At 41.1% G+C, this 23,989-nt stretch overlaps 1 protein-coding gene across 2 annotated transcripts in view; it reads right to left on the bottom strand.

Annotated features, from left to right (window-relative positions):
* LOC148956280 (diphthine methyltransferase) overlaps positions 1 to 23,989 on the bottom strand; it is a 65,644-nt gene that overhangs the window by 25,023 nt on the left and 16,632 nt on the right. Inside the window, exon 2 of one of the 2 annotated variants that reach the window (XM_089101949.1) lies at positions 13,566 to 14,090. In XM_089101949.1, coding sequence (XP_088958075.1) covers positions 13,566 to 14,090 — 525 coding nt within the window. Of the gene's footprint in view, positions 1 to 13,565; positions 14,341 to 23,989 lie in introns of both variants that reach the window. The other variant, XM_089101915.1, reaches the window with a different exon arrangement.

Below are 23,989 nucleotides of genomic sequence, written 5' to 3'. Positions count from 1 at the left end.
CACACTCAAAAGTGACGACTTACACATAGAGAAGACACACACACAGAGACGACACACATAGAGATGACACACACACACACAGAGACAACACACACGCACAGAGACGACACTCACACAGAGTCAACAACAAAAAACAGACACGATACATACACAGAGATGACACCCCCAGAGACGACACAAACACAGACACTACACACGAACAGAATGATAGTGAAAGGGATATCCGAAAAGTTGAGTTGATATAGGTTCACTAAGAGTGGCACGCCACTCTAAGTGAGTGTGTCGTCTCTGTATGTTTTGTCGTCTCTGTGTCTGTGTTGTCTCTATGTGTGTGTGTGTGTGTGTCTGTGTGTGTGTGTGTCTCTTTTAGTAAGGACACTCGAGACAACACGCACACAGAGAGACACACACACACACACAGATACAGAAACACACGTAGAGACGAACACATGCATAGAGACGACACATGCATAGAGACAACACACACAGAGACGACACCCACACAGAAACGACACACACACAGAGACGACACACACACAGAGACGACATACTCAAAGTGACGACTTACACATAGAGACGACACACACACACACACACACACACACACACACACACACACACACACACACACACACACACACACACACACACACACACATACACACACACACACACACACACACACACACACACACACACACACACACACACACACACACACACACACACACACACACACACACACACACACACACACACACACACACACACACACACACACACACACACACACACACACACACACACACACACACACACACACACACACACACACACACACACACACACACACACACACACACACACACACACGAGAGAGACAGAAACACACACAGAGATGACACACGCACACAGAGACGAAACACACACATAGAGACGACACATGCACAGGGACGATACACACACAGAGACAACACACACACAGAGACGACGACACACACACATAACGACGACACACACACACAGAGAAGACACACGCGCAGAGACGACACACACAGAGACGGCAAACACACACACACACACACAGAGATGATACACACATACGGAGACGAAACACCCATAGAGACGACACACACACAGAGACGATACACATACAGAGTCAACACACACACAGAGAGACAGAGACACATAGACAAGAAATGACAAAAACACACATAGAGACGACACACACACAGATACGAAACACACATAGAGACGACACACTCATACATACAACACACACACAGAGACAACACACACACAGAGAATACACACACAGAGAGACGACACACACACACACACATAGACGACACACTCAAAAGTGACGACTTACACATAGAGAAGACACACACACAGAGACGACACACATAGAGATGACATACACACACACAGAGACGACAAACACGCACAGACAACACACACGCACAGAGACGACACACACACAGAGTCCACAACAAAAACAGAGACGACACATCCACAGAGATGACACACACATAGAGACGACGCACGCACAGACACTACACACGAACAGAGTCATAGTGAGAGAGATATCCAAAAAGTTGGGTTGATCTAGGTTCACTTAGAGTGACGCGCCACTCTATGTGAGTGTGTCGTCTCTGTATGTTTTGTCGTCTCTGTGTCTGTGTTGTCTCTATGTGTGTGTGTGTGTGTCGTCTCTGTGTGTGTGTGTCTCTTTAGTAAGGACACTCGAGACAACACGCACACAGAGAGAACACACACACACACAGATACAGAAACACACGTAGAGACGACACATGCATAGAGACGACACATGCATAGAGACAACACACACACAGAGACGACACCCACACAGAGACGACACACACACAGAGACGACACACACACAGAGACGACATACTCACACACACGTGACGACACACACACACATCACAGCACACACAGCACACACACACACACACACACACACACACACACACACACACACACACACACACACACACACACACACACACACACACACACACACACACACACACACACACACACACACACACACACACACACACACACACACACACACACACACACACACACACACACACACACACACACACACACACACACACACACACACACACACACACACACACACACACACACACACACACACACACACACACACACACACACACACACACACACACACACACACACACATACACACACACATCACACACACACACACACACACACACACACACACACACACACACACACACACACACACACACACACACACACACACACACACACACACACACACACACACACACACACACACACACACACACACACACGAGAGAGACAGAAACACACACAGAGATGACACACGCACACAGAGACGAAACACACACATAGAGACGACACATGCACAGGGACGATACACACACAGAGACAACACACACACAGAGACGACGACACACACACATAGCGACGACACACACACACACGGACAAGACACACGCGCAGAGACGACACACACAGAGACGGCAAACACACACACACACACACAGAGATGATACACACATACGGAGACGAAACAGCCATAGAGACAATACACGCACGGAGACAATACAAACACAGAGTCAACACGCACACAGAGAGACGACACAAAGAGAAACGAAATTACAAAAACACACATAGAGACGACACACACACACACACAGATACGAAACACACAGAGAGACGTCACACGCATAGATACAACACTCACCCACACAGAGACAACACACACACAGAGACAACGCACTCAGAGAGACCACACACACACAGAGACGACACACTCAAAAGGGATGACTTACACATAGAGAAGACACACACAAAGAGACAACAAACACACAGAGATGACATACACACACACAGAGACAACACACACGCACAGAGACGACACACACACAGAGTCCACAACAAAAACAGAGACGACACATCCACAGAGATAACACACACATAGAGACGACACACGCACAGACACGACACACGAACAGAGTCATAGTGAGAGAGATATCCAAAAAGTTGAGTTGATCTAGGTTCACTTAGAGTGACGCGCAACTCTATGTGAGTGTGTCGTCTCTGTATTTTTTGTCGTCTCTGTGTCTGTGTTGTCTCTATTTGTGTGTTTGTTTTTCGTCTCTGTGTGTCGTCTCTTTTTATTAAGGACACTCGAGACAACACGCACACAGAGAGAACACACACACACACACAGATACGAAACACACGTAGAGACGACACATGCATAGAGACGACACATGCATAGAGACAACACACACACAGAGACGACACACATACAGAAACGACACACACACAGAGACGACACACACACAGAGAGGACATACTCACAGTGACGACTTACACATAGAGACGACACACACACACACACACACACACACACACACACACACACACACACACACACACACACACACACACACACACACACACACACACACACACACACACACACACACACACACACACACACACACACACACACACACACACACACACACACACACACACACACACACACACACACACACACACACACACACACACACACACACACACACACACACACACACACACACACACACACACACACACACACACACACACACACACACACACACACACAAAGACACACACACAAACACACACACACACAAACACACACACACCCACACACACACAAACACAAACACACACACACACGCACACACACACACACACACACAAACACAGAGAGAGACGAAACACACACAGAGATGACACACGCAGACAGAGACAAAACACACACATAGAGACGACACATGCACAGGGACGATACACACACAGAGACAACACACACACAGAGACGACGACACACACACATAACGACGACACACACACACACAGAGAAGACACACGCGCAGAGACGACACACACAGAGACGGCAAACACACACACACACACACAGAGATGATACACACATACGGAGACGAAACACCCAAAGAGACGACACACACACAGAGACAATACACATACAGAGTCAACACACACACAGAGACAGACACATAGACAAGAAATGACAAAAACACACATAGAGACGACACACACACAGAAACGAAACACACAAAGAGACAACACACACATAGAAACAACACACACACAGAGAGCACACCCACACACAGACAACACACACAGAGAGACGACACACACACACACACACAGACGACACACTCAAAAGTGACGACTTACACATAGAGAAGACACACACACAGAGACGACACACATAGAGATGACACACACACACACAGAGACGACAAACACACAGAGACAACAAACACGCACAGAGACGACACACACACAGAGTCCACAACAAAAACAGGCACGACACATCCACAGAGATGACACACACATAGAGACGACACACGCACAGACACGACACACGAACAGAGTCATAGTGAGAGAGATATCCAAAAAGGTGAGTTGATCTAGGTTCACTTAGAGTGACGCGCCACTCTATGTGAGTGTGTCGTCTCTGTATGTTTTGTCGTCTCTGTGTCTGTGTTGTCTCTATGTGTGTGTGTGTGTGTGTCGTCTGTGTGTGTGTCGTCTCTTTGTGTGTTTCGTATCTGTGTGTGTGTGTGTGTCGTCTCTTTGTGTGTGTGTGTGTTGTGTTTGTGTGTTTTTGTCGTCTCTCTGTGTGTGTGTCATCTCTCTATGTGTCTAGTCTCTGTGTGTTTTTCGTCTCTGTGTGTGTGTGTGTGTGTGTGTCGTCTCTATGTGTAAGTCGTCACTTTGAGTATGTCGTCTCTGTGTGTGTGTGTGCCATCTCTGTGTGTGTGTGTGTGTGTGTGTCGTCTGTGTGTGGGTGTCGTCTCTGTGTGTGTGTGTGTGTGTTGTCTCTATGCATGTGTCGTCTCTATGTGTGTTTCGTATCTGTGTGTGTGTGTTCTCTCTGTGTGTGTGTTCTCTCTGTGTGCGTGTTGTCTCGAGTGTCCTTACTAAAAAAAAAACTACTGCATTAGAAAAAAAAAATTATCATACGACCTAAATTATTTCATTAGATACGCCAGCACTCATAAACGATCCTTTTGAAATTCTTCTAACAAAATAATTCTCAAGGTAAAAGTTTGAATCAAACACTTTTAGGATATCGAGTGTCCTTACTGAAAAACTACTGAATTAAAAAAAAATAAACTAAATTTATCATACAACCTAAATTATTTCATCAGATACGCCAGCATTCGTAATCGATCCTATTGGAATTCTGCTAACAACATCGATTCTCTAGGTAAAACTTGGAAAACGGGCCAGTCAGGTGTTACAATCCTTTTGTTTTTGCTCAAAATTCGACAAAGCAATGACTGTTAGGTTAGTTTATTTTGCATGATATTTCTAGAGCCAATTAAGATGAAGAAATGCCTTCAAAGTCAAGGCTATAAGAAAAAAAAGTTCTGGATATTTTTGTCAGTTTGTAGTTTACGCACTAATATCAATATCAGTAACGAGCCCCCCTCCGAAATACCTTATTCTTTATGTTAGACTTAGGACTTTTCTTCACAATTAAATTAAAGAATAAGCATTTTCAACTAGAAATAAGGAGCATCGTTAAAAAAACTAAGACGAATGGAAATTACCCCGTATATGAAGTGAGCTGCCCCCCCCTCCGAAATACCTTGTTCTTTTTATGTTACACTTTTGACTTTTCACCCTAATCAAATTTGAAAATAAGCATTTTTATTTCATCAGATACGCCATAACTCATAAACAATCCTTTTGAAATTCTGCTAATAACATCGATTCTCAAGGTGAAAGTTGGAAAACGGGGCAATCAGGTGTTACAATCCTTTTGTTTTTGCTCAAAATTCGACAAAGCAATGACTGTTAGGCTAGTTTATTTTGCATGATATTTCTAGAGCCAATTAAGATGAAGAAATGCCTTCAAAGTCAAGGCTGTAAGAAAAAAAAGTTTTGGATATTTTTGTCAGTTTCTAGTTTACGCACTAATATCAATATCAGTAACGAGCCCCCCTCCGAAATACCTTGTTCTTTTATGTTAGACTTTTGACTTTTCATCACAATTGAATTAAAAAATAAGCATTTTCAACTAGAAATAAGAAGCATCGTTAAAAAACTAAGACGAATGGAAATTACCCCGTATATGAAGTGAGCTGCCCCCTCCGAAATACCTTGTTCTTTATGTTAGACTTTGACTTTTCACCCCAATTAAATTATAAAATAAGCATTTTCAACTAGAAATAAGGAGCATCGTTTAAAAACTAAGACGAATGGAAATTATCTCGTATATGAAGTTAGCTACCCCCTCCAAAATACCTTGTTCTTTATGTTAGAGTTTGACTTTTCATTCCCAATTAAATTAAAAAAGAAGAATTTTCAACTAGAAATAAGGAGCTTCGTTAAAAAAAACTAAGACGAATAGAAATTATCTTCGATTCTGAGTATTTTTGTTTCCCCTCCCAAATTGACCCCCCCTCCCCTGCCCTCAGAAAAGGGAGAACGAAGGGCCTCTGAGCCTTCCCCTTGCGGCAGATCCCATTTTTTTTTGATCCTGATTATTTTCGCTTTTCCCTCCAATACTGACCCCCCTCCCCTGCCCTCAAAAATGGGGGAACAAACGGCTTCTGAACCTTCCCCCTTGAGGCAGATTCCCGTTTATTTTCGAGTCTGAGTATTTTTGTTTGTCCCTCAAAAATTGACCCCCCTCCCCTGCCCTCAGAAATGGGGGAACGACGGGCCTCTGAGCCTTCCCATTCTGGCAGAGCCCGTTTATTTTCGATTCTGAGTATTTTTGGTTTTCCCTCGAAAATTGACCCCCCTCCCCTGCCCTCAGAAATGGGGGAAGGAGGGGCCTCTGAGACTTCCCCTTGAGGCAGATCCCGTTTATTTTCTATTCCGAGTATTTTTGGTTTTCCCTCCTAAATTGACACCCCCCCTCCCCTGCACTCAGAACTTGAGGAAGGAGGGGACTCTGAGCCTTCCCCATGAGGCCGATCCCAGTTATTTTTGATTCTGGGTATTTGTGGTTTTCGCGCCCAAATTGACCTCCCCCCTCCCCTGCCCACAGAAATGGGGGAGCGAAGGGCCTCTGAGCCTTCCCCTTGAGGCATATCACGCTTTATTTTCGATTCTGAGTAATTTTGATTTTCCCTCCAAAATTGACCCCTCCCCTCCCTGCCCTCAGAAATGGGGGTCCGACGGGCCTCTGAGCCTTCCCTTTGAGGCATGACACGCTTTATTTTCGATTCTGAGTATTTTGGGTTTTCCCTCAAAAATTGACCCCCCCCCCTCCCCTGCTCTCAGAAATGGGAGAAGGATTGACCTTTAAACTATTTTAAGTTGACAACACTGTCCAAACATCACAATGGTATTACACAGTACACAATCAACCAAACTCCCCAAAAACGGTTTTTAGTCATTTCTTGTTGAGTTTTTTTATTTCTAAACTATTCTATATGGACAACACATTAAATTATTTGCAAATGCTAAACCCTTTTCTTTTTTTTTCTCCACATTAATAGGATCAAATTCGCGAATCCTACACTCCAATTCGCAAATCTCATTACCCCTTTTTAAATGTACCAGTTTTTTAAAAAAAATGTGCACGTGAACTCACGATGTACATTCTTTGTGCAATTGACAACAATAACAGAAAAAAACCTGTTTGTCCACATTATACACTGCCAAATAACCAGTCTAGTAATCTGCCTTGGAAAGCTGCCAATCCTATAGGGGCATCAGAAATGATACTTAGATAACTACTGCAGATACTTTTTAGACTTGGGCTTAGTCCTGACAGAGCGCAAATTTCGTATCGCCTAGCGAATTTCACGACGCCCCGCGGAAAAAATACGCATCGTTCATCGATATCTTCGCTTCGCAGCGCTTCAAGTTTAAGTTGAAAAAAAAAACACATCGCATCGCTATCGTCATTCGCTCCAGAAATAAACAAACAAATGGATATTGAAAAACTTATTAATCTGATTTCTACTCACCCTTGTATATACAACATAAGAGAGAAGTGGTACAAAGATGTACTTATGAAAGAAAATACATGGGTTGAAACATCCTAAGCATTGAACCAGAATGGTAAGCAACTTTTGGTCAATAGAAGAGTTTATTTCACATTTGCAGTTTGCTAAAGTCTTGGTTTCCATATTTTGCCCTTTGCATATTTTTACATATTTTGTATATTTTACTTCAGAATATAGTAGGTCACACATCATGGATTTGCTTCTTAAAACCACCATAAGCAACAATATGAGCTCCATTTGGGCTATTTCTTTTGCCTTGATTCTTCCCATGGTAAAGAAGAACAATACTAAAGTTTAGCAAAAAGGTTCAGACATGGGTTGCCATTACAATAGGAACGCTTCTCACAACAAGTTGCCAAATGCAACACAAGCCTAAAAATCTTTTTTTTCTTTTTATTAGGAAGAATTGTTTATTGGAAATTTTTGTTTTACATAACTCAGTTTGTAGTGAAATGATGTTTGCATCACTTTCAGCACTGTTAGGTTGCTAACATTAGAATTCTATGTATATGAGACATACAATTTGCAATATTCTCTCCAGCTTTTAATCTGTTTCAGGTATTTTATGCTAGCAGTTTAGTATCCACTTTCCTCACAATGGGGACCGTTGATGCTGACATTATCACATAGCTATGAATTGGAGATACAGTTAGGATGACATAGATCTGATAGTACAAAACGGTCACAAATTGCAAAATTATATTAATACAATTCTAGAGATTGTTGAGACTTGGTGATGACTTTAGATGCCTAGAAACTTTAGTTAGTACTAGATAAGATGTGATGATTACTACTAATGCTGCTTCTTTTATAGTTGCTGACTGTAAGTCCAAGTGGATCTGCTGCCAAGAAAAATAAAGCTTGGGCATGGTATGAACAAATGTCCTTTCTGGCTCCATTTTCATCTCACAAAGATACTGAAATTAATTTTTTTTTACCCAGCTTCAGGATCTACCAGTCCGGAACCAGAACAGCACACTGAGCATGTACTGGTGAGCGGAGAGAACTTTGATGCTCTTTTTATATATCAGTCAATCAAACTGATGTTACTGATATTGCAAGTGATGTAACAGTTGTGAGTACAAGAAGTGATGATGGGGGAAAACCATCAAAGAAAAGGAAAACGGTCACCAGTGCAACAAATGAAATAGAAGGTGGTATAATAGCGAGAATCGATAAGCTTGTGGGTATAGCTCAAGAGGATGATGATGATATGCTTTTCCATAGAAGCCTTCACAGGTCCATGCTACGCATGAACAAGAGAAATAAAGGACTTTTAAAGATTAAAATGCAGGAGCTAGTGTTTAAAGCTGAGTTTGAGCAGTTTGACTGGTTCTTGTTGAGTGGTTTAATTCCAGTCTAGTTTAATAAAACTTTTTTTTTATCTAGACTAAATCAGATTTATTTGAAAATACACCTGTTTTCTTAAAACTGAGCTGAACGGAAAAAAAAAATCAGTTTTGAGTAGCCAAATTTTGTCCTGAGTTGGTAACATGTGCCATTTGCCAAGACACTTCTCCTACTTTGCCAGAGCCATAGCTCGTAAATATCTTTCTTATTTCAAGTGCAATGTCAGAGCCACGATTACAATGCTGGTTCTTTAAGTTGATAAAGCCCTGTGCCTCAATTATACTTCACCACTGCTCGGGGAAAACTGACCCATCTTCAGTCTCTGTATCTGTGAAACCTGGAGGACAATACCGGTTCAGTCTTCTTCTTGATTCTGTGTCTTTCATCAAGTAGTTGTGAAGGCGAATAGCTGCCTTCACAATGTTGTCTACTGAGTCTATTTTGCAGTATATTTCAGTGCGGAAAATCAGCCACCTTGTAACAAATATTCCGAAGGCGTTTTCTATGACCCTTCTAGCCCTGCTTAACCTGTAATTGAAAATACGTTCTCGCAGACTCAGAGATTGACCTGGGTAGGGTCTCATAATAGTGGTTCTTAACGGGAATGCCTCATCTGCTACTATTACATTGTAAAGCTTCACTTTCGACTTGGAGAGAACACCAGGGAGTCTGGTGGAACAGGGAAGCTTAAATTCTGAATTGCTTTGCCAAAGTTTTAATTATTGAACACACCGCCATCACTGTTTCTTCCTGGAGAACCCACATCTATAACTGTGAATCTGTAGTCTGCATCGCACATAGCCAAAAGGACTACATTGAATTGTTTTTTGTAGCAAAAGTTTTCTGAACCACTGTTTGGTGGGCACTGTACTTTGATGTTCTTGCCGTCTAGAGCACCAATGCAGTTCAAGAACTGCTATTTTGAACCAAAGTCTTTAGATATCTGTTCCAAAGCTTCAGCAGAAGCATTAGGAAGATAGGGAGGTTGTAGGGCCTTATATATATAATTCTATACTGAAAACCGAGGTATCTTTTGCTCTCTCTGGTTGTAAGATATCTTAATGTGACAGTCAGCCGTTCTTTTGAAGGAATTGGAACCCTCCAATTGGTTTTCTTTTTCTGTAAATACAGTTTCACCCGCTCATGCAGAGCATTAAACTGCTGTGGATAAATATGGAATTAATCAAAGAAAAAGTCATGGTCCTCTCGTCCTAGCTCCATTGCAAACAGCTTGTAAGCACCATGTGTATATCTTTTTCTGTAAATAGGCCTCCACCACACTTTTTCGGCTTTTTTCTCAAGTTCAAAACTGACTGGGTGAGCAAGCAAGCTGCAGCAGCACTGATAAGTCTGTTTTTTCTTTTACTTTTGAACTGCATTTTCTCAATAGTAACAAAATTCGTGCTGTGAGAACTACATGGCGAATTCTGCAAAGCTGCGCAATGCAAAATATCGCAGAGCTAATTTTGTTCGCGTTCTGCCAGAATTATACAACTTTTTTCCTATAGAAACTAAGAAAGAGTTCATTGGTAAGTATTCGCATTACGCTTTGAAAATCCATAAAAATGAAATTAATTTAGGAGAGAATTTACATACAAAAGAACAGCATGGTATGACATATCTCGATATTTATTTGTATGTTTTATGTTTGAGATATATGTTATATATACATCCATTTTGTGTTGTCTTCTTTAATCTCTTCTTAAGCTTTTTATTTTGTTTTTGTGCTTAGGCTCATCAAGTCCTGATTGAATAGGGCAGATAAAACATTAAGAGTAATATTAATAAACAGATTTTGGTTTGGACATCACAATAGTCTTTAATTAGTTTATAAGACATTTTAAACCTAAAATGAGCAGACATTAAGTCATATAACACGCCCAACATAAAAAATAAGCCCAAATTACTAAAATAAATAAATAAAAACTTAACTGAATAAAAACTGAAACTAAGGAATGGCGTGTTTATTATTATTAGGCTGAACAATTAAAAATTTCTGAAGGCCCAATTTTGGTCTATTAAGTTTCATTCTCCATCCATTGGTTCAGCAGCTCCTTGCCTTGCACCTCAGCCAAAGCTGCCCCATAGTAGCCTGTGTAATAACAATACTATTAATATGATTGGAGGCATATAGAGAGAACCTGATCTCCTAAAGCCACCATCAAATTCCAAAAGTGTCATTTCTTGATGGACATCTTTACCATAATTGTCTTTTTCACCTTAGGAACAAGATATAATTAACTATGTTATTTACATTATATAATAAACTAACTAGATATTATAAGATACTTGAAAGTTTTATTTGCCAAGACTATGCTAAGACAACAAAGCTGAAATCCAATCATATATGATCTGGTCAAGCATTTATTTACAAGTATTAATTGATAAAACAGAACAAACATGAAAATTATCTTTTCATAAAAACACGGGTCAAGATGTGTCTACATTCAAGGGTACCCATATCATAGGCGTTCATAATGGGCTATAGAAGTTCAAATCTTCCGCATATATTTTCAATTTGTTTGACTGAAAATCCTCTCCTGATCCAAACTCAACGTTTTAGTAAGATGACAAAAAAAAATATCGCACAGGACTATCACTGATTAAACATTTTGATTAAATATTCAACTGCTGCCAAATTTTTTTCTTACAATCCGATATTTTAATTCAACAGAGGCAGAAAATGTTACGTCTTTAATCAGCACAGAAATTAATCCTATCCACAGGAATTAAAAGGAACAGAAACTAAAGAAAAAAAAAACTTTTCCAAAAAATTTTCGCTAAGAAAACCAAGGGAATGATTCTGTAATTATCACACTTACTCTTATCATGTTTCTTGTAGAGTGGTTCAATTAAAGTTTTCCTAGTAGCACTAGGTACTTGCCCTTTTTCAAAAATCATATTCATATTCTTCTGTAATTTATCTCTAACTGCACATTAGAAGGGCAATCAGCAGCAATAAAGTCAAATAATTAGTAAAACTTCAACTTTAACCCTGAATACATTTTATTTAACATATAGCCCACGATTATTTTATACATAAAGAATGTGGTAAATTGTGTAAAAGAAAATATATTAAGAAAATTTTTTCGACAATTTAAAAATCAAAAACTTCAGAAATTGGTCTATAATTCTTGTTTCCTATAGGTAAATTGTGTTGTATATAAAAAAAAAAGTAATTTAAATGACTTTTTGATAAAAACTCGTTGATGGGGAATGGCGTTGTATATGCAAAAGGTCCAATTTGGTCCTCCGGTCATATAGATTGGGATTTCTCGCATGATTTTGATTTAAACAAGGTGCAACCTTTCGGCTAGAAAGTTGGTGGTATTGGAGGGAGTGCTAGGCAATACTTAAAATCCTTGTGTGATTTTATTCAGACAAGATGTAAAATACTTTACTTTTTGCTAAACAAGCTGGTGGTTAGGGGAGAGAACGGTTTGTAATAGTCATGGGAATATTTTGTGCCTCAAGTAATGCAAATAGGATATTACAGCATATTTCCGATTTAAACAAGGTGCTATTTGCTTATCTTTCGGCTAAGAAACTTGGCAGCGGAAGAGGACTAAATGCAGTTTGAACTTAGCTTGTTTTTACATATAGTCAAAACTTATCTGGCTTTTACAAAAAATTGGAACTTAGCTCAATTTTTCACTTAATCAGGCCGCAACTTGAACTTTTAGCTCTTTTCAATCCTGAGCCAGCAATTTAACTCGTTTTGCATTACATTCCCAAAATTCCTCACCTTGGAATTAGACAATATATACACCCATTCATGAGCTAGCCCCCTAAAGAAGGCCACCTTCTTTTAGTCTGAAGAAGGGGGGCGTATGGGTCCACCAGGCCTACCTCTATTGGTTTTCTTACGCCCTTATTGGACCCGAAAATGCCCTTGCTAAAAGGTCAGATCCTTTCAGGCAGTGAAAAGGTAATTACATTGTCTTTGCCTTTGAGCATTACAAACGTTATGGTTCAAACTATTAGCCTAGATATTTCACTTTTGAAGAGCAAAACATCCTCAAAATATTTTTTTTAATATTGTAACTGTTGAAAACCTTAAAAATCTGTTTATTCTGAAGTATCAATGACAGAAAAACCTACCAGAATACAGTATATTTCTATCCTTTCTATCAAACGCCACTATCCAAGCTTCATGGTCGTGAGGGGTCCAACTGCTTTTAACTGCAAGACTTACTGTTGAAACATCTAACAACATTAGTGCTCCTGAAGACGTACTAACAGCAGACTGCATATCATAAAAGTCACATGAAAGTAAAATGTCAGAACAAAGTTGCTTTGATGCTATATATTTTATTTCCGAACTTGATACAGCCCAAAGTCGAAAATAACCAGTGGATTCAACACTTGCCAGTATTGGTTTTTGAAGCGATTTAATGAATTTTATATCTAGAATGGCATCACTATCCACAGAGCAAACAGGGTCTAAGGAAACCTTTGACGCATTATGAAGGGAAAGTTTCCCTATTCGTTCAGATTTTTCTCCATTTTCCAACTGGTAATTCCCACACACAAAGAAATCAGTAAATTCCTCAATTGGGCAAAATTCCACACAATCAGCAGTTAATGGTGTTTGATAAGTCTTCAAAGTTTCACATCTATTTAGCACTGTTAAAAAGAAAAGAATCAATTTATGTTCTTGCACTTCTTTCAACCTCCATGAGGCATTCACGAACAAGTATTCGGGCATGAACAATGCCTCTTTTTAACCTCTCTGAATTAGTTTTACTCCCAGCATATGTTGGCCTTACATCTTTTCCCATTTCCTCAATGACAGCAAGCAGCTGAGCATATTTTGATTGATTAACCAAATTAGAAGAGCTAGATGTTGATTGAACAAAACTGGCTAAGGATGATACTAGAACAAGAAAGTATGTTTTTGAAATGTTCAGTCAAAAAAAGAAGTGTTTATTCAAATGCTATTTATCGATTTGACATTTAGCTAAGAATATAAAATTTTGTAAGAAGAATAAATAATTATTTTCTTGAGCAATCAAATTGAAAAAAAAAACAAAACAATTTTACCATAAGTGTTGCGCAAAGATACTCTCCAGGTTTAGTCAAAAGAATGGAAAAAGTACATTTTTAGGACATAATTTGTCTTTGATAGAACCAGAACAGTTAGTATATTTGAAAAAAAATCTCATAATTGAGCCCTATTTTGGGAACAAGCACATACTAATTATTTGCTTTAAGGAAGTTTTATTTAAAAAAAAAACAATAAAAAAACAGATTCTATTAAAATACAGAAACACTGGGGGGTCTGATTGCAAGCTTGAACCACATTTAAAAAAATCTCGATAATCTTGTTATTTTTCTACAACATCTTTTATTTTCCACATTATTTGCCTATTTTTGGCAGTTTTTTTTAGTTCTGAAACGTGGGCGCTTTGGAAGATGGAGGACAATTTACTTGATGTTTTCTAGAGGAATTATCTACGGATTGTTTTGGTACCTGCCTGACTGGGCGTATTTCAAAGAGTAAGCTGTAAAAAAAAAACGTGGTTCTATCCTGCTATAATGAGAGAAAGGTTGAGATGGCCAGGACACATCTTGTCAAAATTTTGTTTTAACATTTACACTACATGCAATAAGAGATTGTCTATATATAAAACAAAGATATTTCCAAATCCACATACAAGTCTGAAACAAGGCATCACTATCCTTTGTAAAGTATTCAACCTCTGTTATCCTAGTTTGCTGTTGTATTAATTATCAAACCTTTTCACAGAAAAAATAAGACATAAAAATACCTTGTTATCTGCTGAGCACCCTTAAATATAATGGAAGATATGATAAATGATGTAATCAGGGTTCAGACAGGTCGGTTCGTTTTAAATTATAGGCTCTGTCCTATTTTTATAGGATTTCCCGGGCCCAAATATAGGCCAAATATAGGATTCGGAAGTCCTCGGGATCAGATCTGTGGTAGATGGCGTGGGATGCCTGGTCACATAAATTCGTCATTTCCCGAATTTTTGCATTTATTTATTTTTTTTATTTCAAATACAAACTGTACAAATAGTAAAAAACAGTAAAAAATCAGATACACATACTGTGCCAACGATTGACTGATACAGGTAAAATATCTGGAATCACTCTTGCTGCTTCTTGGGCATCAATTTCGATATGAGGTCAGTTTTTCTCTTTGCAGGAGACTGTTCCATTCTCGCAGATTCCACAATCTACTCTCTTTCACTTGTTCTGGACTTCACAGCTCCTTCGAGCAAAGAAACAGCTAGGGCAATGTCTATGAAACTCTTGGACTCGGCAGCCTTCTTCATTCTGTCGGTCGCTTACTGAAGTAGAGTATCTGCTACTGTTCTCTTTTCTTGCTCTGATGCTCTAAGTTTTTTCCTTTTGCTTCCAAAGTCTTCTATTTCTTTCTTTTTATCGTGGACCTCCTGCAACATTCGCTTGCTGTCCTCTTCAAAAGCCACTTTCTCCTTCTCGGATAGCTCTTCTTTTTTCTTTTCATCCAGATATTGTTGATACCGAGACCATGTGGAAAGTGCAAGATTCAACAGCTCTTTGGTAATAACAAACGGTTCTGGTTTTCCTCCATAAAGCATCAACGTGTCATATACCATGAGTCTGGCATCCAGAACGCGTTCAGACATCAAGGCCTGGTCTTCACCAAGAATCCTACCAGAACGCGAGAACCCACGCTCAACATATGCGTTGTCATGCGACAACGTCAGCACCGCTTTGATAAGCTTGGTAAGTTCCGGGTACTTGCTGTCCCCACACTCATTCATCAGTCCAAAATAACGGCACCAAAAATGATCGATACGAGTAATGTCCTCACGGGGTCCAGTTTCTGTTTGCAAAAGCAGCCACTCAGCCTGGGCAACGTCTGAGCTTACTCCAATCGCAATCTCGCGAGCCACAACCACTATGTCTGCAATGCTTCTTCAATCCTTCATGTTGATTGGACTCAAACAGCGTAAAGCCTCTAGAAAACCATCCTTTTCCAGGGGACATTTGTTCAAAATATGGCGAATACCCGCAATAAAATGTTACAGCTAGAAACAGCTAGGGCAATGTCTATGGAGCTCTTGGACTCGGCAGCCTTCTTCATTCTGTCGGTCGCTTCCTGAAGTAGAGTATCTGCTACTGTTCTCTTTTCTTACTCTGATGCTCTAAGTTTTTTCCTTTTGCCTTCAGTTTTCTATTTCTTTCTTTTTGTCGTGGACCTCCTGCAAATTCCGCTTGCTGTCCTCTTCAAAAGCCACTTTCTCCTTCTCAGATAGCTCTTCTTTTTTCTTTTCATCCAGATATTGTTGATACCGAGACCATGCGGAAAGTGCAAGATTCAACAGCTCTTTTGTAATAACAAACGGTTCTGGTTTTCCTCCATAAAGCCTCAACGTGTCATATACCATGAGTCTCGCATCCAGAACGCGTCCAGACATCAAGGCCTGGTCTTCACCGAGAATCCTATCAGAACGCGAGAACCCACGCTCAACATCTGCGCTGCCATGCGACAACGTCAGCACCGCTTTGATAAGCTTGGTAAGTTCCGGGTACTTGCTGTCCCCGCGCTCATTCATCAGTTCAAAATAATGGCTCCAAAAATGATCGATCCGAGTAATGTCCTCACGGGGTCCAGTTTCTGTTTGCAAAAGCAGCCACTCAGCCTGGGCAACGTCTGAGCTTACTCCAATCGCAATCTCGCGTGCCACAACCACTATGTCTGCAATGCTTCTTCAATCCTTCATGTTGATCGGACTCAAACAGCGTAAAGCCTCTAGAAAACCACCCTTTTCCAGGGGACATTTGTTCAAAATATGGCGAATACCCGCAATAAAATGTTACAGCTAGAAACAGCTAGGGCAATGTCTATGGAGCTCTTGGACTCGGCAGCCTTCTTCATTCTGTCGGTCGCTTCCTGAAGTAGAGTATCTGCTACTGTTCTCTTTTCTTGCTCTGATGCTCTAAGTTTTTTCCTTTTGCTTCCAAAGTCTTCTATTTCTTTCTTTTTGTCGTCGACCTCCTGCAACTTCTGCTTGCTGTCCTCTTCAAAAGCCACTTTCTCCTTCTCGGATAGCTCTTCTTTTTTCTTTTCATCCAGATATTGTTGATACCGAGACCATGCGGAAAGTGCAAGATTCAACAGCTCTTTTGTAATAACAAACGGTTCTGGTTTTCCTCCATAAAGCATCAACGTGTCATATACCATGAGTCTCGCATCCAGAACGCGTTCAGACATCAAGGCCTGGTCTTCACCGAGAATCCTAACAGAACGCGAGAACCCACGCTCAACATCTGCGCTGCCATGCGACAATGTCAGCACCGCTTTGATAAGCTTGGTAAGTTCCTGGTACTTGCTGTCCCCGCGCTCATTCATCAGTCCAAAATAATGGCACCAAAAATGATCGATACGAGTAATGTCCTCACGGGGTCCAGTTTCCGTTTGCAAAAGCAGCCACTCAGCCTGGGCGACGTCTGAGCTTACTCCAATCGCAATTTCGCGCGCCACAACCGCTATGTCTGCAATGCTTCTTCAATCCTTCATGTTGATCGGACTCAAACAGCGTAAAGCCTCTAGAAAACCATCCTTTTCCAGGGGACATTTGTTCAAAATATGGCGAATACCCGCAATAAAATGTTTTCGCACATTGACATAGAAAATGGCCTTGTCTTTCAGTGTTGCTTTCTCACCGAAAGCTCGTTCCACATTTTCTGAAACTATGGGCTTTTCTGCAAATTTTTCAGCAAGGTTCAACATTTCTGGTGAGAAATTTTCAGTCTTGGTCACGAAATCTGGAGTAAAGACCCGTCCACAAAGGGTTAAAACTAGTCTTTTGATCTCTGAGTGCAGAACATGAATGAGAGGCTCTTCTTTCTGGAACAGTTGGGTGAAACTCATGAACAGTTCTGCTGAGACTAGAGCAAACTCGAGTTGGGCCTTCATTGTCGAACTTTTGATATAAGCCACAATCTTCAGAAATCTGGGAGTGGACAGAAGATTCTTCCGTTTTTTCTCTCTCAGCACAAAGTTCAGGAAGTACTCTAAGATTGCCGGCAACTGCTGCATGATTCTAGCGAGGGCATGACCAATCGTCAGCCAGCGGCTTGGGACATGCTTCATGAAAGCATTCTCTGGCACTCCCTTTTTCTTTTGGTACTTTCGATAGTCTTCACAACGTGCAGGCCAGCCGTCAAAAAATGTATGCACAAGAATAACAAAGTCGGTACTTTCTTCTCTGAACACCTGAAGACCTTTCAAGAAAGCGTTGTGAATTATGTGGATGTTGCAAGTACCAATGTTCAACATTCCCTTTCCCGTCACTTTCTTTTTTTCGGCATTGAACTTGTTCCAAACGCTTTTGTTGACGCATGGTCCATCACTTCCAAGCGTGATTAGTTTTTCAAGTGGCAGCTGATTCTGCTCAATGGCTGAAATAATCTTTCTATAAAGGTCATCACTTGTCGCGTGGCCCACAAAACTTGTGCATAAATGTCTGCTCTGGATTTCGTTTCCGTATGAGGACCAATATCGAACACATATCTGTAACTCTTTCATACCAGCGTTGTTGGTTGTCTCGTCATATTCTAGTTCAAAATATGACTGAATGTCCTTCAAGCATTTACTTACAGTAAGGATGCAGCGCATTGGTGATCAGATACGTGAGTTTCTTTGCACATAGAGACATTCCATTAGGGATCTTAACGGGGAACATTGCATGGAAGGTTGTGACCATAAGGTCTGAAGAGTTAGCAGACATGGGAATTTGTACGGTCTGAAGTGCCCATATTAACTCAGCTTTATAAGGTGCATCCTAGGGATCACTGATCAGTCCCTGGAGTTGTATTTTATTTGTGTGTTTATATTGAATAAAGTCAAAGTTCAATGTTGGCATCACGCTCACAAAACATGTTTGTACCAACTAATGGTTTATCCTTGGTTGTTTCATCAACTCGAGATTGTCAGGTGAAGCTGTAGTGGATGTAGTTAAGCAGTAACTGCGGCTTTGTGTTCTGCAGATCGCACATGTTGGTTTAGCTGAGCTACCCCAGCTGTCAAACCAAGATTTTTCAAGCAGAGTTTGCAAAAGAACGAGTACTGGTCGTTCCCAGTCTTACACCATTCGCCAATCTTTTTACCGCTGCAAACCGTCTTAGCAAGCCATGAACTATTGAACTTGGTAGGCCCCATACTTAATTACCAAGCATCAGATGCAAAATAGCATCCCGCGATTAAAAGGCCATAAAAAGAAAAAATGTGGATATGTCCAAAACTGGGCCGTATTTGCATCAGCCTTTTATAGCGTTCAGCCAGGAAACGCATAAGTCGCAAGAACTCACAGTCTCATTAAGCAGAGACTGCTAGCCTATATACTGATCTTTGCTCATTTTGGACAGGCCCAACATGACAAAAAACAAAACATAGGCTACTAAGTCAACACAGCAGCATAGCCCAGGCAGAAGCAACTTACTAATCCCAACACAAAGCATTAGTTAAGTTCAAAGAGCTCAACAATTGTAATTAATTATCGATCTACACCGGAAGACAGCACAGTCTACAAGCAGAGTCAAAAGCAAAGAAAAGCACATCTTGGTTTACTTAACGAGCAGTGAAAATTGCAAATCATGAGCAATGTTCTTGGTGCTCTTCAGCCGAAAATATAGGAATAATAGGATTTTAGCCAAAATATAGGCATTTTATAGGAGTGCATTAAAATATAGGAATTTATTGGAATTTATAGGCGAGTCTGAACCATGTGTAATGAATAAACCACAAAATTTGTCACAGAATTTAGTGCCTATAATGATCCATTCTTCTCATAATTTGAAATCTTATACAATAAAAAAAAATGACTGATATGATTACAAGTATTATAATCTGATACATTATAAACAAAATATTTTGTAAATTCAATGTATTTATTTTCTAATACAAAGAGTGGTAAGCTTTACAAAGCTTGTTAATTACTTAGGTCCTGGCCATCCTCATGGGACGTTTTGGGGCCACTCCTCTTGCTAACTCATGCATAGGGGCTCGGTACATTGCTCTGTCTGGTGCGGTACGTGATAACTGGGCTATCTTGACGTTGTCGAAGTGGAAGTTCTCCATCCATCATTTTGCAGTCCGCCTCGTAGACCAAGGCCATGGAGCGATCCTTCGAAGGTGATTTTTGGGAGGCGGCTCGGCTCCATTCGCTTGATGTGGCCGAACCAGCGCAGTTGTTGTTTTTTGATTTTACTGAGAATGGTTTCAGTGGACTGGAGCCTTTGACGTACTTCCACATTTGTGATTTGGTCAGTGTATTTGATTCTAGCAATGCGCTGGAGGCATTTCATCTCAAAAGCTAGTAGTTTTCTCTCGTCTTTGGTTTTCAGGGTCCATGTTTCGCATCGCTATGGGGATTACTAAAATGTTGAATAGGCGCAACTTGAGTTTGCTGGATAGGTGGACACTTTTCCAGAGGTTGGCTAGTCTTTGGAAGCTAGAGCTAGCAAGTGCAAGTCGACATTTTACGTTAGAGCTATGGCAATTACATGAGAAGACTTGGCTACCAAGGTACAGGAAGTCGTCAACCGTTTCAACCTCTCTCCAGCCTATAGTGATAATGGGCAGTTTGTCCAGTTCACGTCTCGCAGTTACCATGACTTTGGTCTTGCTGGCATTGATCTCCATCCCGAACGGTTTTGTGGTATTGTAGAGTTTATCCGCTTGTGCCTGCAGTTCTTGTGTAGAGTTGGCTGGCACATCACTATCATCAGCGTAGGCAAGATTGTCTATTAGCAGCCCTCCTATTGTTGCGCCATATTCCGAATGCATCAGTGACAGAGCGGCATTTAAAAAGAGGTTGAACAGATGTGGTGATAACGATGCAAACCTGGAGAACTCATGACGAAGTTGTGAACTCTTCTGACAACCCATCAGCGGTTATTACTTGGCGGAACTGGTCGTACAGACTCTTGATTATTTGCATTACCTCAAAAGGGATCCCGTAGTGAAGGAGGATATGCCAGAGTCCTTCGTGCCATATCAGGTCAAATGCCTGATGGAAATCAACGAATAGTTGGTAGAGTTCTTGGTTGGATTCAGTGTATCGTTCCATGAGTTGTCAAACGACAAATATCAGATCGATTGCTGATCTCCCAGGGCCGAAGCCGGCCTGATATTCTCCAATGGCAAAGGCAATTGTTGTTTGTATGCGTCGGAGTAGGACTTTTGTCAGGACACGTGACTGGTGGTCGTGAGGCTGATCGGACAGTAGTTTCCGCACTCTTTCTTTGACCCCTTTGGATTGTGAATGGGTACAATGGTAGCCTTGCACCACTGACGGGGTACGTGTCTGGTTTCCTTCACAGCAGATACTATGGCATGGTACAGATCATTTACATCATCCGATCCGACGTTAATGCGTTCAGTGGTGACTCCGTCTGGACCAGGAGCTTTTCCATGTTTGAGCGACTTGATTGCAGACTCGGTTTCTGACTTGAGAGGGGGTGGTGTCTGACTTGAGTGGGTTTGGGTCTGAGTTCTAGGTTGGGTATGGGGAAGCGGGTTAGTATTTCAGAATCCACAGCTACTTGGGGATTCAATTTATCATTAAAGTATTCTTTCCATCTTTCAAGTTTCATCTTTGAACCGCTAATCTCATTTCCGTCTCTGTCCAGGATCACTGGCGTTTGTGGCTCTTTTTTTCGGCTTAACTCGCGTACCATTCTGAAAACTGCTCTGCTGTTCCCATTCTTGAACAGTACTTCGCAGTCTTCGCATTTCTTCCGCAGATGGTTAAGTAGTGCCTTTCTGATCTCTCGCTCTACTCTTCTCTTGAGGAGCTTGTAAGTATCCCGGCTATGGCGGTCAGATTTAGTGCAAAAAAGTCGCTAATCCTCGCATAGCGCAATGATCTTATCTGTGATCCATGGTTTTTTATTGGGAGTTTTTTGTCCGAGGACGTCCTTTGCTGTCTCTATGATTGCTGATGTGGCCTGCTCGGTCAGGGAGTCTATCTCATTACCAGTGGTTAAGGGAGAATGATTTTCCAGGATATCTCGGAATTTTTCAGATAGAGAGGAAGTGTAGGTCTGTCTTTTTTCGGGGTCCCGCAGTAGTTTTACCCGGAATCTTGGGTTTTTTGTTGCTTTTTGCAGTTTTCTCATTCTTAGCTTGAACCTTGACATCAGGAGGGTGTGGTCAGAGTCGAAGTCTGCTCCAGGTAATGCTACGTACGGAGGACTTCCAGCGCTTCAATATCAGCATATAATCGATCATGTTCTCGGGTCACATTACGTTGATGGCGGTGTTTGAATATTGTGTTCGTTACAAATAACTCGTCTTCTCGACAGAAGTCGAGCAATCATTTGCCTCTTGCATTGAGCTTTCCGTGACCAAAAGTCTCCATTATATCGGACCGACCAGTGTTATCCGTACCTTGTGGCCAGACAACAAGAGGGGGTTCCAGAGAGGTTTTCCTCCCTTGTTCGAGGTAGGTGAGTCTCAGAGAGGCCAATAACATCCCAATTGTACCTATGTAGTTCTCTAAGGTCAGGATCTAGTTTCCCGACTTTGCAAGTGTTCGGATGTTTAGCATGCCAAAGTATAGGGTGGTTTTTGTCGGAATGTAACAACCGTTTAGATTTTCGCCCTGGGTGGGGTTCGTCCTAGGCCTAGGATCGCCGATTACCCTGGACGCAGTAGTTTCGGTGGTTACCCTGGAAACGGTAACATGTAAAATCACATTAGCATCATTCAAAATTGGATTTTGTCGGTTAGCCCAGACGCAGTAGCAGATGTTCATATAATATTGAGTCCTTTTTTCATGATTTCAAGAGAGGTGGTTTCTTGGCTACATGGGTGGTGGCGGCAAGCCAGGGATCCTCCCACGATGGGGTTCTGCTTCACAATACAATTTAACCCATTGTTTGGAGAAGGTTTGTAACTAACGGGACATGTCCACAAGCCGGTGGGCGCTGCTGAGTGTACATCCGAGGGGCCTTCTTCCTACTCCGCCTGTATTTAAGGTCCCCAAGCGAGGGTGCCCCAGCTTCAATTAAAGACCCCCAGGGACTGAGTCCCCTCTTGGTACGTGCCTCCTACTCAATGGAGGTACCCTAAATATCTGTAGGACGTTCCCCTATCCGCCCCCTCCTTTCTTTTTTCTGTTTCAAGCAACAGAAACAATCAGGTAAGGAAGGAATATAAATATATTTTTTTATGTTTAACTGTAAACATAGGTTTCAACAATACATTTTCATATATAAACGTAGAGGGATTAGTTTGGAGTGGGGATACATTTTCTTAGATAAACCTTGTCTAATCAACCCTGTGGCATCAACTGGGGAGTAGTATTGTTCCCCAGATTTCTCAGCCTGACAACTAGGTTTCGAAAAATACCTTTTTTGGTATTTTCAGTCAAAAATACTCTTTTGGATATTTTCACTGAAAAATACCCTTTTTGATATTTTCATTGAAAGGCCCTTTCTTACAGATATTTCAATGGTAATTGCCCCTCCCCAAATTTTTGTGACCTGAAGCCCCTTAGTAA

Source organism: Artemia sp. Qi Xiang Cuo, chromosome 1 (assembly GCF_049724085.1).
Source record: "Artemia sp. Qi Xiang Cuo chromosome 1, ASM4972408v1, whole genome shotgun sequence".
In the NCBI taxonomy this organism is placed as follows: Eukaryota; Metazoa; Arthropoda; class Branchiopoda; order Anostraca; family Artemiidae; genus Artemia; species Artemia sp. Qi Xiang Cuo.
This window is presented reverse-complemented; position numbering and strand designations above follow the sequence as displayed.